At 47.5% G+C, this 17,437-nt stretch overlaps 1 protein-coding gene across 2 annotated transcripts; it reads right to left on the reverse strand.

The window, feature by feature from the left end:
- Window positions 1-4,738: 4,738 nt before the first annotated feature.
- On the reverse strand, window positions 4,739-11,882 carry ACP6 (acid phosphatase 6, lysophosphatidic). Of its 2 annotated transcripts, XM_035315298.1 has the most exons (10): window positions 11,673-11,882; window positions 11,437-11,565; window positions 11,185-11,315; window positions 10,464-10,543; window positions 9,562-9,649; window positions 7,862-7,994; window positions 6,988-7,088; window positions 5,566-5,661; window positions 5,196-5,361; window positions 4,739-4,912 (listed from the first exon to the last, which is right to left on the reverse strand). In XM_035315298.1, exons 1-10 carry the CDS (start codon window positions 11,865-11,867, stop codon window positions 4,772-4,774), a joined length of 1,260 nt encoding a protein of 419 aa, XP_035171189.1. In that variant the 5' UTR covers window positions 11,868-11,882; the 3' UTR covers window positions 4,739-4,771. The 2 variants fall into 2 exon arrangements, with proteins under 2 accessions (XP_035171189.1, XP_035171190.1); XM_035315299.1 differs by lacking the exons at window positions 10,464-10,543; window positions 11,437-11,565; window positions 11,673-11,882 and having other exon boundaries at window positions 11,185-11,317.
- Window positions 11,883-17,437: the final 5,555 nt, after the last annotated feature.

The following is a 17,437-nucleotide window of genomic DNA, read 5'->3' on the forward strand; positions in this document are numbered from 1 at the left end:
AATTCACCTTTGTGCTGTCATGCAAATTTAAAATGATTTTGGGTGAGAATTACTCTTTTGACAAAGTGTAGGATGTGTGTTGTGGTGCTTCCCTCTAATAAGACAAGTAGTGTGCCTGAAGCACGGGCTTGTCAAGATATCAGACAGAGCTGACAATGACACAGTAAGTGTTATTTCTGTACAGAGGAGTTACCTTTTCTTTAAATGGTTGCACAGCTCCCTTTTTAGCACCTTGCATGGGAACTGTCACAGTGCAACCTTTTAAACGTTGCCGCTTCTGCCGCGACGTCTGACTATTTTTACCACGCTGAACAAAGCAAACTTGATTGATGTAGCAATAAGCTGGATTTTTAAATCATCTTCCTGGCTGCTTCCCATGTGTGTTGAGGTGTTCTGAATAGCAAAGGATTTGAGGTGACTGCAGCTTAATGTAGAAGAATTAGCATAGGAAGGTCGCTGTCTCAAAGCCAGTTGATAGCAAAAGGATGCGTTTTTAAAGATGCTGGTTAATTAAGGTTCCTTTTCTGCCCATCTAACTTAAAATGTTGGCATTTAGTATCTTAGCCTTTTCCTGCAGAAAATGCAGAAGACTTGGGTTCTCCTGAGTGGGTGCCCTTAGCCTCAGGGGTGTTGCCTGATTCACACCAGGTAACTGACAGGAGATTCAGACTTTTGCTGGATTCAGTCGGAAAAACAGCTCGGTGGATGGATGCTGAGCTGCTTTGCTTTGCTCCGGTCCCACTTTTCCCTTTTTTGCTTCGCAAATGCAAAAGCTTTCTAGCTGCCCACCCTGCAAATTCACCTTGGGATCTGTAAGTCAGGCTCTGCCCTCTCCTGCTCATTTATCTCCCATAGTAGCTGTGACTCAGCTCTGGTAGCCATGGTGCACTTGTAGATGGAAAGCGGGGTTGCCATTTTTAGTTTTTTTCCTCTCCCCCCTCCTCCTTCTTTCTTTTTTTTTTTAAAAAACTTTCAAATCCTCCTCCTCCACCTTTGTTTGAAAGAATGAAATAGACTTTATTCATACATGCTTGGCTGCTCTTCCTCTCTAGTAGCATGGGAGGAAACAGTCTGCTGTTCAAATTATCTCATCCCAGATGGCTGCGCAGCCGGAGCGCGGAGAGACTTAAAAGGTAAAGCCAGCAGATGGTGAACTTCTGAAACGCAAAGTAATGTGCCTGCTAAATCAAAAGTTTAAAATATTTGAAATCTGCTTGTTTTAAAGTAGTAGACTGTTGCGAACCGGTCATCTGTGAAGTATGCTGGCAGTCTTAAGCACCGTCCCAATGAATTTGAGCTTTGTACCTGTGTTAGCTGGCTAGCTAATCTACCAAAGAACGTTACAAGCAAGTCGCTGGAATTACCAGTTAGCGCTGACCTCGTGGCGGTACCTAACGGGTAATGTTTCAGAAAACAGACCGATGCGTGGAGATCTGATCTGCATCAGTCTTGACTGGGATTTGAACACTGGTGGTGCTTCTGGTACAACCTACATATCCTGACGTGGAGTCGATGTGAGTAACGGGCTCCTCCCGAGGAGGATAAATGTGCACCTGGAACACTCCTCAGGCTATCAGATCTTAGCATTTGTTGTGCCAAAGCGTTTGGGCTCTTACAAATATGGTGTAGACACAACTTAATTTTGTAGTGCGTACTATGTTGACTGTCTACTACGCTGGTTTTACTTTGATGGCAGAAAAGGCTACACTTGGTGGTTTTCTTCTGCACTCATGGTGAGTACTTTCCTTATGCAGCCTTGTCAGGGCATTGGCTGAAACATGTTCCATATTTTGATAATTTTTGAGGAGAAATGAGCAATATTTGATGTAGGCCAGTGTTTAGTAGAGTGTGCTTCACTGTATTGATCGCGTAGTAACCCTTAAGCTAAAGTCTTGCTTATGTGGGCTGGTTCATCTTCATGGTGGGGCGACCTCTCAGTGAAAGATTTTTCAGTTCTTAGTCAGCCTGTGTAGTTTTTGTCAATGCTGTTCGTTGTGATAGATGTGTGACACCTAGCTTTATTGTGCTGTTTCTGTTTAAGATTAAAGCATGTTACCTGGAGTGGTTTTTCAGGCCTCCAACTCCAAACCCAAACTGTTAGCTTTGCTATGTTGGCCTTATTGACAAATGTACTGAGCTCGATATCCCCTTGATCTGGACTTTGAAGTAGCACACCTTCAGTGCTCGTGGTCCTTCACTGAGAGAAGTTACATCCTCATGACTTGTTACGCACTCAGGCTTTAACCTCACAGTTGGTTTCGTTCGAGTCGGAGCACGAGGCAGGAAAAAAGAGTGGCGCTGTTTTGTCTGGAATACTGGAAACCATAAAAGAGGCTCTTCTACGTGAAGTGAAAATAAATCCCTACCTTTAAGTTGCCAGCTTTGGTGCCAATTTCCCACTACACTAACGTGGCCTAAAGTGTAACATGGTATGTGAGGATAGGTTTGCAGTGCAAAATGCCTTTGGTTTGAGTTAACTGACCTGAGGTAACTGCAGTGGATTAAAGTAGCCAGGGAGGCCAACTAACTCCGGTTACTTCAAGTTTATAAGGGAACCTGAGGCTGAACTTGTTAGCTCACTTCAGCACTACTCAGATTAACAGCCCTAGGGTTAGAAAGTTTGGGTTGTTTTGTGTCCCATTACCTTGGATTTGTCTCTCTCCTGGCTCTTGAGGGAAGGAGGCCTGTTCCATAGAGATGCATCAGTTCCTTAGGAAATTATGGATTTCTTGATCATAATACATGTATTATCATTATAATTCTTGATAATTATATATATATGTATATATATTCCATGTTTTCAGAAATGCCTCAGCTCTTCTGTACTTGCAGTTTGGCACTTGACACTTAACTGCGTCCTGTGGTCTTTGGACTCTTCCACTGTCATGCCAATCCCACTTCCAAAATCATTACTTGGACCTGCTTGGTCAGAAACGTGGCTCCTTCATACTGGAGGCCACATCTACTTCGGAGCTGCTCAACAGGCTTAGAGCAATGCGTGGTCGGAGCAATTTCATACCAATGCCGAGCTGGGTGCAGAAGCAGCTGTGAGACAGCTATGAAGGAACCTGTTCACAGAGAAGGCTTCTTCCTAGCCACTGCCAAGAAGCTGGCCTGTTTTTCTGGGGTCTTCTGTTGGTACCCAAATGTACATTATTCTGCCTAGAGCGATTAGATTATTTTAATGGGGTGAATGCAGTGCCCTCTAATAATCTGGGCTGCGCTAGAACAGCTCGTGCTGCTCAGTTCAGTAGATCCCGAGCTTCTAGCCTGGTTGCTGTTCGGTGTTGCTGGGGTACGCTTGTGGCTCTCGTTTCAGAAGGTATGTGAATTTCTGCTTCCTACGGATACAGCTGAAGCCTCTGGTGATGATGTTCCCCCGTATCCCCGTTCCCAGGCAGTCCGCACCTTGCAAATAACTTCCAATTGTATACCTAATGTCTGCATCACGGCTCTCCAAATACTTTACACCTTGCAAAAGAGAGAGCTTGACTAGAGCAGAACATGCTGTTCTTAAGCAAGGCCATTGATTTTTCTATAATGGCATTATGTTTTTAGGCTGCATAAAGAACTTGGTGGAAAATAACAATGTTTTGTTTGCTTTTTTGACAGTTTCTAATAGCAGTTCAGTGAGACCTCCAGCGATGTATTTAGTATTCAAATTATTCTGTTCATTGTGTGCGGTGTCAACATGTAATTGTGGTGGGGGCAGTCTAATGAAAGAGTAGAGGTAAATCCAGCCCACGCTTCTCAGGGAGAAGGTAGTCTAGTGCCTGCAGTCACATATCCGTCAATGACTTAGGCTTAACATCACTGCAGTCTGTTTTCTCTAAGCGAGAAGGGGTAGTGCAGAACAAAAAACGCATCACCATTTTAGTAAGTGGTCCCCCCCCCCCCATAGTTTAGCCTTTACAAATCCCAAAAGTAGGATCCAAGTTTTATTTACTGTGAGGGTTTTGGCAGCATACTGGTCCTTAGTATTGTCTTACGGGAAAACGTGTTGGCATCTCGGCTAGAAGTACTTCTGTTGGCTCTGCTGGTAATATTCCTTTTTCACCAAGTGCAAAACAGACGCAGCACTGCCCAGAGCGGCAGTCAGTAGCAGCTCCCTGGATTTTCTCTTTTAAAGCAGTTTAAGCAGAGTTCACCACAAGTGCATGTTCCTGCACTGGGCCCACTGTGGTGGTTTTGCATGTTCACAGCAGAATTCCCGTAATTACAGGAGTGCAGGGAAGAGCTTTGGAGGCTTCCTGTCCCTTTGGAGAGGTTTCGTGTGCACAAAAATGCCTTTAAGATGGGGTGGCTAAACGCTATGCAATTTGGGAGGTTCATCTGTATGCGGAGTAAATCTCCGATGTGACAAAGGGAAGGGAAAGGGAGAGCAGCTTCAGCGAACTGCAGGACCTTCTGTGAACTGGCACGTCAAAGCTCCTAAGTCTGGTAGCACAGAGTGAGCTGGGCTTCATCCCACAGTCCCTGCGTACGAGGAGCAGTCATTTTCTGGTACTCCTGAAGCAGCAGGGCAGTTTAAACAGGGCTGTTTTCAGACTCTGTGCCTTTTGCACGGCTATTTCTGAAGTGAACTCAAGCCATTCTGTTATGCAGCTTCTTTCCTCTAGCTGCTAACGGTGAAAAGTGACACTGTGCCACCCTGTGTCTGGTCAGAAAAAGTTCCCTCATCTGAAACAGCTCTAGAATAGGGAAGGCTAGCAAGAATATAAGGAAAAATAGTCAAAGATTGTGACACAAAAACGTTTAATTTAAGAACTATTTACGAGTCGCTTTGCTGATTCTCCTCCATTTGAGAGCACAGGTTATTGTATTCCTCTGGACTGACTGAATACTGTGAAAGTACTTCTAGAAATTCTTCCAGTGGGCAGAGACCTGCTCTACATCCTTTCACCACTTGCTCCTGCAAAGGCAAAGAGACAAAATCACAGATGTTTTTTGTTGATCCTGATGCATTCTTCAGCAGGGAGATACGCTAGCCAAGGCATGTCCATGCATAAATTCATATTGGATCTAGAGCCAGCTCACCAGAAGAGATACCTTGGCTACTGGGGATGAGCCCTAGGTGTCTTACTTTATCTGGCTCGACAGCATGCTCAAAACAAGTCTCGTTTTACAGCTTTACACAGATGTGTGCGAAAACAAAAGCTGAGGACATGTACAATGGGCTTCCTGTGGGATCTTACCTCCCCATGGTAAGACACGCGAACAAACCACTCTTTGGACTGCCGGTGCTGATACAGTTCCAGGGTCACATCCGCAGCGTAAGGGGGCCACTTGTGATCAAAGGTGCCCAGGGCCACCAGGAGAGGTATAAGGGTAACGTCATGAGAAGCATAGAGAATAAGCTTTCTGATTTAAAAAAAAAGAGAGAAAAGAAAAAAAATCCTAAAAGGTTAGTTGTGTTTCTTTGGATAGCCAGTATTGCTCATGCTTTCCCTAGTCGATGAACACTCATTCTCTTTACTCACGTACTCAATATCTTTCTGAACCAGCTTTTCACACTGGCAGCAAGTTGGAATTTACAACGATTAGAGGGAGAGATCTGCCCTGTACCTGGCCTTTTCAGCTGGAGATGAGGAATCTGCTGCTTCTGTAATGTTCTTCTGTAAGGTATAGAAAAGGACACCAACACACATCTGAAGAACTTCTCTATAAAAGAAGCAGAAATAAATCTACTAGTTTTTTAACCTTTGAATTACTTAATTTCAAACGAATGCCTGGAAACCTGCTTTTCCCCCCACAAATTGTTAATGTGTATTGAATGTGGCTAAGAATTATTAAATGTGATTCCTACGGTTACTTTTTATTTCAGCAGTTGCTTAGTCACCACCGAGATTCCAATGCCATTGCAGACTGGGAGGGGAGAAGTGCTAACAAGCTGGTCTCACAAGATGTGGTCCACATAAAGGAAACCCCAGAAACTCCTTGATGTTCTCTATCCTATTTTGCTTCACCTCGTTGTGATTCTGGAAGCATGGATTTCAGCCAGGGAAGATGACTGTAGCTGACTGTGACAGACCAACTGAAGTGCTTGGGGTCTTTGGGGGCAGGAATAAGGAGAAGAAAGCACCTATATTTACAAAATACGTATTTTTATCTCTGTATCAAACAAGGAGGAGATCTTTCAGCAACTTTTGGTGTGAAGAAACTCTTACTAATGAAGACCTAAGTGGAAGTGGAGTGTGGTTGTGACTGTGGCTCTCTGGACTATTGTGTGACCGGGGGGAAATCAGTCATTCGGTACCTGAGATCTCTAATGCAAGTTACAGGAAAGGCTAAGGCCACGTGTCCTAGCAGAAAGGGCAGTCCTGTGCCACCATCTGAGAAGCATGGGTGACTATGGCAGCTACAAATAAATCTGGAAAGAAAGCTGCTGCTAGGTTAGCAACTCAGCCACCTTTACAAATTACTGTGAAGTGAGTAATTAACTGCATGTAGCAGCAGATTCTTTTGCAAGTCGTTACACGTGTGCAGGGCCTGGCATCACCTTTTCCACTAGCATCAACACTTCTCAGCCCAGCTGTGCAGGTGCCAGCCCTGGGATAAACGTACCTGGGTGGGATTCAGATTGCAGTTGTGTGTCTGCAAGGACAGCCTTGCTTGTGCAGCCTCAGCACTCAGGCTCAAAGCATTTCCCGTGCTCTTCTGCTTTTGCCCGTGACACAGGTTCACCTGAACAGCTTTGGCAACTGAGGCATTCACTGATTACCAGTGACTTTGTACTGTTCCTCAGGCATTACTCCCTCCACAGCTACCAGCAAAACGGGACATGAGCCCACATCCTAGCCTCCTCGGTGTGGACTTCCTGACTCAAGGCCTTGCACTGAGATGGCCGAGGGGGCAATAATCTCTGGTGGGGAAATGGGCAGACTGGAAAGGACTTCTTAGCTCTGCCACGGTAAGCTAGTGTAGCTCATCCACCCTGAGTAAGCTAGGACAACCCCCCAGCCTGGAGGCATGGTTACAGGCAGTCACCTTGAACCGTCTTCCAGAAAGAAAAGCAGTGAGTCAACGGATCGGCGCTCAACTGTCTGCTGAAAGTTCTTCAGCACAGGGCAGCTCGGCAAACCATGCACCTGGAAGGAGAGGAGGTCACGTAACAACGGGCCTGCCCCTTTCTGAGCCAAGCCTGAAGCCACACAAATGCCAGCCTGCAGGCAACGGCTGTTCATGTCACAGCATTTGTATTTGTATACATGCACTGCAGTATTCGTATGAGTTCTTCTATGGTTTTTAAACACACGGACTTGCTCCATGTACCAAAAGAACAGACATCTTTTCTTGAGGCTGTGTGAAGCGAGTATAACAGACCTCGAGCTATTCAGCTGACAGCTACACCAGCAAGCCCAATTACACTTTTTTTTTTTTTTTTGCTGGAGCTAATGGTATTAAGGTGAGGTACAAATACACCGAGCTCCCTTCCAGTAGCAGAGGCAATCTGGCTCAGGGCCGGCATGCCGGAACCAGGATTAAGATGATCCTGTTAGGTGCCGACTGCCAAAAAAAGGGAAAGCACTTTGCCGTTACAAGTGCCTTAATGGTGGTAAACAAGGCCCAGCCACCCTCTGAGCTCCACTGCATTACACCTGAAAGAGATACTGGATTTCAAGGTAAGAACATAAACACAGGAGGTAAGTCTTCAGCCATCCTGAGGAAGGCTGACTCTGTATCTTGCTTTTTAAAAAAGGCCGTGCCATTTCTATAAACTTTCTGAACTAAATTGAGAGATACCAGGATACCCAATGGTATCAGTCGGCATTGACACCTCCCTTGTTTTCTCCGTATGCATGGGGACAGGGCAAAAAGGGTATTTCTTTCTGTAATAGCGTGACAATGCACCTCAGCTCACCTGCTCAGCATAAAGGTTATCAAGGAGAAGAAAAAAGTCCACAGACTTATCACCATCAATACCCATCTTCTCCTTAATTGTTTTCAAGTCATCAGAGATACCCGGCTGTAGCAGAGCATTCTTCAACTTCTGCCTGTCAGGGGATCAGGAAAAAACAAAAACAAGACAAAAACTTTCACACATCAGACTTCCTACTCCTCTTTTTTTTTTTTATAACACCCAATCCAGTGGCGATGTCTCACATCAGGGAGGAGTAGGAGCACCACTGGATGTGGAGGGATTCCTGATGCTGGGAGTCTCCCTGGCAGAGAGGACAAACACTGTGTCTGGGTGTCAGCAGTTGGCATCTGCTCTCATGGAGGCGGGGGAACAAAAATTAAGATATTAAAATCTCCAAGAGGAGGTTCCCGTAAGCAAAGGCCGTTAACAGAGCCAGTCATACTGGAACATTGAAAGCCTGTCTCCAAGGAGCAACCTCTAAGTGCCTCATGGAAGAAAAGAGCTGTGAAGCTTTGAGATGATTTCTGTATGGTGTGGGAAAAGGGAAACACCTAGGTAATCACTTGTAGCTTAAATTCATCTCTGACTTTGTTAGAAGCCACTTGTCCCCCTACGCTGTTTCGAATTTTATTTTTAAAAGTTTAGCTGAGATTACCAATGCTAGCCAGATACTTTGAGTTCAGCATTTTGCATGTCTGTTTATTTTTTCTGACTCTGGTCTGTCGGGGGAAGAGGTGAGAAAAGGCCTTTGTTTAGGGACAGCTGTAGTTTCTGTTTTGAAATCAAATTCAAAAAGATTCTGGCACGGGCAGACCTCTAGGTTGGGTCAGTGCTTCTTAATGCAGCTCAAGAAATCTACCTTGACATGGCTGCAAAACGTGCAGTTGGTGGGACGGAGGAAGGGAGCAGAAGAGCTGGCAGTTTACTCCCCTTTGTGCTAATTTGAATATCCTTTGGCTTTCCTAAGCTGCTTCTGTGGGCTGTCACCTCACCCCTGTCAAGAGCAACCTGTTGCCTGCAGTGTGGAGCATTATATAACGAGCTTTTACAAAGGCATGCCGATAACCCTTAAATAAAAAACTTAGGACAAAAAGACGCTAACGTATAATCCAACCAAACTGCAACACGTTTGCCTTGTTGTCTGCTTTCCACCTCATGCCCAACCTGGCATAAGCATTGATGGAGTGCTTGATTCTGCAAACACGAGCGTTCTTCTTGTGTAGGATGTTTTTTTACCTTATTCCAATAGTCTTTATTAAAGGTGTCAAGGCTAAGTATATTCCTGTTTCTTGAAGGTATAAGCGTGGCAGGAATGTTGTAATAACCCCCAAACGAGAAGATGAATTTAAAAAGGAAGCCCAGTGTGCTCACACATGAAAGGCATGGTAAAGGATGCAGATGACATTAACGCTGGCCTGCAGCAATGCCACAGAATAGCTGTACACTAGCTAGTAATGAGTGTTTGCTAGTCATACGCTAAATTAAATTACTCTTTCAAGAAAAAAAATGTATTTTTTTTCTACTGCTTGGTATATGACTCTGCTCACCTAGTGTTTTATACAACTAGCTAACCATTCCCAACAAACAGTAAGTGGCAGGGGAAGAAATTGAGAAATGAAAAGAAATTGTGCTGTTTTAAATTACTACTGCTAAAATGAAACAGCAGTGAAATCATACAGGGAGGCACGGCTGGCAATTACCTGCTCAAGCACTTCAGGCGCTGGCAGTTGTGGTAATTGGGGTAGAGGATTTCTGAGCTTGCTTCATCAGTGACAATGACAACAGATCCTGTGGAAGGAGAAGGAAGCTTCTGTGATCACTAGTGCATCTGCATGTCGTTAGACCGCTTTAATCACGCCCCCAGTCTTTCTGCTCAAGCCTACTGTTGTCATCTAGCAATTCCCACTGAGTTATCACCTGCAGCCCAATCCACTCTGCTGTTTCTGTTCACTAGGCATTTATTTCCATAGGGCTGTCTGCTGTGTACCCTGCAATACTTCCTAGTTGTGTGTTCATTTGTTTTCTTGTGTTTGCCTGTGCCAAAGATCAGTTTCTGTGTCACGAGGTGTAAGGATCTCTGGCAAAGTCACTTTTGATATTTGTTCCTGAGGGAGCAGAGGTGCGATCTTCAAAACCCAGAGCGCATGTCTAGGACACACAAGTAGTTGTCAACTGTCACGTACAGCTGAAAGTTACTCCATACACTGAACTCGTGAGGGATCTTGGTACTCCTATCGCTGAGATACTCTGATTTCTCTAAGAAACTTTTCTCAGAAGTGACAGTGCGTCTTGTGAACACGGGGCCTGGAACTCTTTGCCCTCTTGATTCTGAAGCGTGGTTAACACAAACCTCCTCAGCAGGTCTGAAATTGCAGCACTGATGGCAACAGATCCAAGCTGAGCACCGGCAGTAAGCTACACAGAAAGAGGGAGCAAGTGACAAGTTGATGAAGAACACACAGGACAGCACGGGGAAGAGGGCCAGGAGCAAAGAGCTGATGAAGAAGCAACAACCGGGAGCCAGAGAGAGTTGGGATGTGAGAGGTGTGTGCATCTAGGGAAGACTGATGAAGGAAAGGTACTGGTCAGAAGTCTCCCCAACCTTCTTTCTGCTGTTGGTACAGCCCAGCCAGCAGGCACCGTGTGGATTCCAGGTTCCGGAAAATATTAGTGGAACGGACGCTGAAAGAGAGAAAGCAGCCTGTGAGGTAGCACTTTCTCCTTCGTGCGGATGGGGCTGCAGCTGGGGAGGACTCACTGGAACCGAGGGTTCAGATTTCACTGTGGCTTTGGAAACCTGCGGTGGGATTCATCTCTCTGTGCTATGGATACCTTAAAATACAGACACCTCTCTCTGAACTACTATTTAACTTCCCTTCAGAGACAGCGACAATGATAAATGGGCACTTATCTGTGATTTTATCTCATCCTAATCCAGACACTCCCAGCACTACTGATGTGAGCAGCGGGGGTGCACTTGATCTCACTGAACTTTAGTTATTTCATCTACAGTGAGTTCAGCTGTGCTCCAGAGATGTCTGTTTCTCTTCATTCACCACAAAAGTGCATGTCAGTGGCTAAACCTAGGTGCACTGAATCTGTCCCTGGTGTCCCTCTCAGGACTACCGGGAAATCAGATGCTTCGTGTCATGAATGAGATCTCACGCTGGGCTCTGCAGACTGACCACAGATGAAGGTCCAGGGACCAGCCAGTCTGCTACGTGGGGGAGAGACGCATGTGGTCAGAAAGTTTCCCTAGCACAGGGGTACTTGCTAGGCGGGATGAAGCAAGGGGAGGTCCAGAAAGGTACTGAGGGACTCACAGGACTTCAGCAGGCTTAAAGGTCGGTGAGAGAAAGTTGGCTTCTTCCACGTAACTCCTCCTCAGCCTCTCCCCCAGGGCAAACATCTGCTGCATCCCCACTGTCGTCAGCTGCCCCGCAATTGCACCACCCTGAGTGCAAAAAAAAAAGGAAGGTCCGCCTTGGAATAGGGAAATAAACAAGCCCGGAGGGGAAATATACGGAAAAAGGCACAGAGAGGGAACTCGAGGAAGCTGTCCCAGGGCACCTCACCTTGAACGTCGTCTTCTTGTAGTTCTCTTCGTAGGGCGAGGGCGGCCGCGGGCCCCCGTTGAGGTCTGTCACCGTGTAGTCCAGCTTGGTCCGGGCGGGCACCTCCAGCAGCCCGGGGTGCCACTCCACCTGCCTCCGGGCACACAGCGCCTCAGCGGGGAGCCCGGGACCACCACAGCCCCCCCCGGGGACCACCCCAAGCCCCCCCCCCCGCTGGCCCCCTGCCTCCTGCTCACCGGCGGCGCCCCCGGGAGGGGCCGCAGCGGGGTGCGGGCGCCGTGTCGGAACACCACCTGCACCAGCCTCAGCTCCAGCTCCCCGCTCTCGGCCCCGGGCCCCGCGGGTCCCCCCCCGGCCGCCGCCGCCCCCCGGCGGTGCTGTGCCCACAGGGCCAGCCCGCCCAGCAGGCCCAGCCGCCGGCACCAGCCCATGGCGCCGCTCCCCCGCCGCCGGCCGCCGCGGGGGGTGACGGGAAGCCGAGTGCCCCGCCCGAGGCGGCCGGCGGCGGGGGAGAGGCGCGGGACTACAACTCCCAGCGGGCACCGCGTCGCCCCGCTCCTCCCTCAGAGAACATTTGAAGGGAGACCCCCCCCCCTTTATTTTTTAATTTTTATTTTATTTATTTATTTTTTAATTCCAAAGCCTATGAGCGTGTTGAAGCTCTGGTGTCCATGTGGGCTATCCTCACCAGCTGCAGGGAGAGAGGAGCGTGTGCATCCCCCTCAGCTCCAGCACTGGCCACCCCTGACAGCACTGACGGGAAGGGGGTTTTGGGGAGCATGCTGCCTTTCGCTCGAATCTCTGGTGGCAACACGGGGGCCTTTCAGTCAGCTCATAGCATGAATGTCAGGGGAAAAGCCCCGCCGTTGGTTCCCCACCAGCGATGGCACCTCACTGACAGAAGGGCTCTGCTCAGTGCTAACGCTCCCTCATGCCCACAGCCTTGCCAGCTGAGGTCTGCGGGTGGTGTTAAAGATGATGCTCCCGATTTGTTGGTGGTGCCGGTTAAAGAAGGGCTTTTTTCCACAGTGAGGGTGCTAAACAAGTTCTCTTTCAGCGTCGGTGCCCAGGTGGCACCAATCGAGGTACTCCTGGAAGAGCGCAGTGGCTGCTGATGCAACCAGCTGTGCTGCCCTGCATCTTTTTAGCACAGCAGCTAATAACTTTGGTAGGTGTGGGAGCTAGACAGCTGTGTATCCACAAAGCCTTTCTTGGGCTTTATAAAGCAGCACTCAAGAGGTTTCTGTCCCTTCCATTCCTATGAACCTTCTATTTCAGGACTTTGGGGTGACATTGCTCTGGCGTAAGTAATATTTATGCCAGGGAAAAAGCCATTCACCTGTTCCTTAGAACAGACCTGCTTGACTTTGACTTACTAAGGTTTGCTGTGTTCCTCCTCGTCTGCCCATCCTGCCTCTATAGGTATGTTATAGGCCCCACTGTTCCTTTCCTCTAGGCTTAGATCCCTACTTTACCCAGCTCCTCCTTTTCCCCCTTCCCTCGTGACAGTTCTCGATGCCCTCCTTTTCCTGGCTGCCTTTCTCCTCTCTGTCTCTCCTCCCCATTTCTCTTCCCTCTTTCAGGGTGCCAGCATTTAAAAAAAACCTTAGAGTTTTAAACTCCTTTTAGAGTCTAAGGGGTTTTTAAATCAGGGATATTTAGGACCAGGGAAAGTTTTACAGAAATTAGGGATGTTTGTGAAAGCTATGAATCAGTTACTTTGTGGTCTGTAAAGATCAGTTCTTTAACTTGTCCGTAGGGAATTGCAGCCCTGATTACAGTGCGTTCACTATCTCCTTCTTTCAGATTTTCCCCTTTGGAAATGGGCTTTGTCTGTGGGAATTGGTGGAATGCGATCTTTGGAAGATCGCACGTGAAAAAAATGCTGTGGAGACTGGGCCAAAAAAGGTGTTTTCAGTAAACAAGGTCCTAAGGACAGTTCCTGACTGGAGATTGATACCAGGAGGTGCTGGCGTCTCTGAGACCTCATAAAGTTGTTGTTTTTGACAAGGGTAAAGGTGTTCCTTCTGTGCTTTGCTGCTGCACTCCCTTCCTTTTGGAAGAGTCTTGCCTCCACTGTTTCCAACACTTTCTATTTCTGCTTGGTCTGAAGAGGTCTGTTGGCTTTCTGCTGCTTTTCCTTTGTACCCTTGCCGAGAGCATGCCCCAAAGGACGGGGGGAACAGCATCAGAAAGCCATGCCTAACTCTTAACATCAGGGCCATCATCGTGGCTGCCGACCAAGGTTTGGTTGGCCACGTTGAGTTCAGAAGCTCGGCAGCTAGTGCAGGTGCTGCTTGTGTCGCCTGGGGCCAGCTAGGACTGCGAGGATGAGCGGACACACTGTCCCCGTCCCCAGCCACCTGCCCCAGCTGCCTCTCCCAGCTGTCCCACTCTCCATTTTTCCCACTGAATGCACTTAAAGAAATCCTGGAAAGAGACACAAGATTGTTTCCCTTGGGGCTGACCCTGAGAGAAAGAGGAGCTGTGTGTGGATACATGTGGTATAGGCGCCAGGCTGGGAAAGAAGCTCGTTGCGGGCCGAAGGAGGGTGTCTGTAAATGTCCTTTTGGCAGGCCCGGCATTTCCTGCTCCCAGGGGGACCTGCTGGGAAATCACGTGTGGCCCCTGTCACCACAGCAGCTCAGCGCTTGCCAGATTTTAAAGGCAAGTATCCTCAAACCAAATGGCATGATTCAGATGGAAACCAAAAGCAAAGGTGAACAAATAATTTGGAAGAGCTGGGCATAGGAAATCCCCTGGGCATGAATTCTGAGGATGCCTTTGTCAGCGTCTGGTAGGAGCAGGGGGTGATCCAGGCAGAGCTCGCTGGCCTTCTGGGGAGAGGCAGGGGCAGGAGGCAGGCACATGCAGGGACTCACGCAGCTGGCACGTGCAGGGAGCAGGGCGAAGGAGCAGCAGGAGCGAGCGTGGAAACCTGCACAAAGGGCAGAGGGAGGAGGCGCTGAGTGCCAGCGAGAGTGGCACAGCCACCAGCTCTGCCATCCCTCTGCGGGTGGGGGAATTGGGTGATCTCGGTGGTGACTCAAAGCGGTGCTGTTCCTAAAGGCTTACCTGAGTTTCCAGCGTATGCAGCTTGAGAAGCAGAGGAACATGGCCACAGCAGAGACGAAAAGGTTACTGCAGAAGCCAATAAAATAACAAATGGAGAAATCAAGCCTGAATCTTGTGGTGTGGGGGGCAAGGGAGGAAAAGATGTTGTGTGGAGAGGGAATAGAAAAGGTAGTTAAGAGGGGGGAAGAGAAGGGAGAGAGATGATGTGATGTAAATGAGCAGAGGTGGAACAAGGGAAGAGGCCGGCATTGCCTTTATTTGCATTCCCATTCTAATGTTACGCTGGAAGAAAACCCCAGTTTCTGTGAAGTTGTGAGGACTGGGACTGCAGTGTCCCTCCTGGGGGGATTTGGCTGCTGCCAAGCAGCATTTCTGTAGAAATGTATTTTAGAATACGCCATGCCACAGCAGGCGTGTGCAATTAGAGGAGAGCTCTCCAAAATAGCAGGCGGCTGTCAATTTTTTAGCAAATGGTGTTGCCCTTTTTTTTTTCTTCATCCAACTGTGTAGAAACTTATTCTAAGATGCATCGTCTTTACAGAAACATTTTCAAAGGACCTGTTATTTTTACCCTTCTGTTGCTTTTTGTGACCAGATGAGGAGCAGAAGGCTATTCCAATGGCCACTGTGGGTGAGCTTCATTTCGCTGGGGGAAGTTAATGAACTCTAACAAATAAGCAAGTTTCAGGAACTCTTGCTCTGTGAAAGCAGAGCGTAAATTTCCTCCTGGCTGGAATTTAACCAAATTACAATGATTGCTACCTTTTCAAAGTATTACTATTCCTTTCATTTGCCTTTTTGTTGTTTTCCACAAACGGATCGCATCTCAGAACACTCCTGTGTGGTAAGCTTGCATTTACATACTCATTGTCTTGAAAATAAAAGTGATTCATAGTGAGTTTCAGTTTGACCAAACCACAGAGTCATTATGTGGCTGATACATTGATAAGTTATTTATTCTGTTGTTTGCTTAAAGTTCAAGACCAACTACCATGATTAGATTTTTTTTTTTTTTTTTTTTTTCCCACATCATGCATTGAAATTAAGAAGTGTTAAAAGATACCCACCAAAGAAACAACTTAGCCTGACAGGTTCCAGTGTTTCACTGTTTCTTGGTTTATGTGAAAACCTGAAAAAATGGCTAGAGCTGTTTGTGGTGTAAATCAGAGATACCACAAAAAAATCCTCGTGGTAGAAACACAAAGAGAATTTGGACACCCCTCAGGTAGATGTTATTTTTTATTATTATTATTATTTTCTGAATGGTAGGGGCCAGAAAATAGACTTGTGTTGCCTCTGGCATCTCTGCTTCCTTTCCAAATGCTTTTTGCTCAGCAAGGGGAGCAAGCTGGAAAGGTTCCCCAGCAGCTGTGGGCAACCAAGGGCCGCAGCTGCACTGGGAGCGTGGCAGTGAAGCTGGCTGCCACAGGAGGGTGATGTACGCAGGCTCGTGTGAGTGTCCAGAGTCAACCACAAGCAGCTTAATGCCAAGTGTGGTGTCCCCTGCCCCAGTTTTGTAGGGCACCAGGAGGGTCTGTGTGCAGCAGAAGGGGTCAGATCTTACTGTGGGTGTTTTACTATCCTGCCCAATATGTCTTTCCAGAAAATATTCGTGTGGCTGGCTCTCCAATTGGGTAGAGAAGTGCTACTTTTCACTCTGGTGTCTTGAAGTAACAGCAGCTACTCAAATCTCACGTGCTGTAACAGGCGGGTGTCCACTCTTGCAATGTAGGCAAGGATATACGCAGTATTCGTGTTCAGAATCACAGACCTCTTTACACTGCAGCCACAGGAGCCTTCACCATTTGCAACGGTTGTGCTAATGATGATATCTCTGTCCTGCGAGGATCGATGACCACGGTATCTATAATAAGCTAGTCAGTCTGGGCATGTACGTCTGTGTTGCATTCAAAAAGAGTTGAAAATTATTTATAAATTGTTTGAGTATGCTGTATTGCTTCCCGTGGAGCTATATCACTCTTGTCTCTGCTCCGGTCTGTCTGTTGTTGTAAACCTTGCAGACAGCTGCTTGGTGAGCAAGGCAGCTCAGGAAATGGAAAGAATGTCTCCACTCCTCATTTCTGTGACCCTTTGGGGTGGAATTGGAAAAAATAAACTCCTAGATGCCGCCACAGACCGAGCCCTCCCCACAAGGCATGGTTCATAGTATAGCGTGTGGATCTATGCATCTCATCACTTTTCCTGCATGCTCTCACATCACCGGTTTACCTTCCTTGTTCTGGTTGGCAGTGAAATGGTGTCATGCTTGTGGTCACTGCTTTAGTTCTGAATTTGGGTAGGTCGTCTGAGACAGTCCTGAATGCTGGAGTCACAGCATTTAGAGCCAGCATCATAAGGTCACTTTCAGTCTTTTTTTTTCTTTTTTTTTTTTTTTTCTCCCCCCACGTGCCTTTTGCACAGGACCATGTGATTTTTCCCTCTCTTTTCCTTGTAAGTTGCAGGCTCATGCGTTTGGTCATTGCGAGCAGCAGAAGCAGACTGTGCTTGTTGTGGAGGGGTTCCTCCCTGGTTTCTGTAACCTAGAGCAAAAGATGCACTCCCTGCCTTCTGTTTTTCTTTTGTTCAAACTTTGTCATCCTAAACTGGATGGCCTACAGCCATCTGCTGCATTTGGTAGTCTGCGGGATCACGCAGACTCAATTATGCGCCTCTCTGGCATAACAGCAGGACAGTTTTCTCGTCAGCTTTAAAAGGGTGATTTCTCCATGGAAAATGAAGGCTTAGATAAGGAGGATCCTCCAGCAGCAGGCTCAGTAAACTGTTCCCAGCTGCATCAGATGAAATCTCAGTGTTTGCATGGCAGAGCTGTCCTGGGCGTGGTGGGAGAGCTGCCAGGCGCTCGCTGCTGCTGAGCTGCTGCATCCCGAGGCTCGGCGCTCTGATGCTGCGGCAGATGTGCTCTCCT

Source organism: Oxyura jamaicensis, chromosome 1 (assembly GCF_011077185.1).
Source record: "Oxyura jamaicensis isolate SHBP4307 breed ruddy duck chromosome 1, BPBGC_Ojam_1.0, whole genome shotgun sequence".
NCBI lineage: Eukaryota > Metazoa > Chordata > Aves > Anseriformes > Anatidae > Oxyura > Oxyura jamaicensis.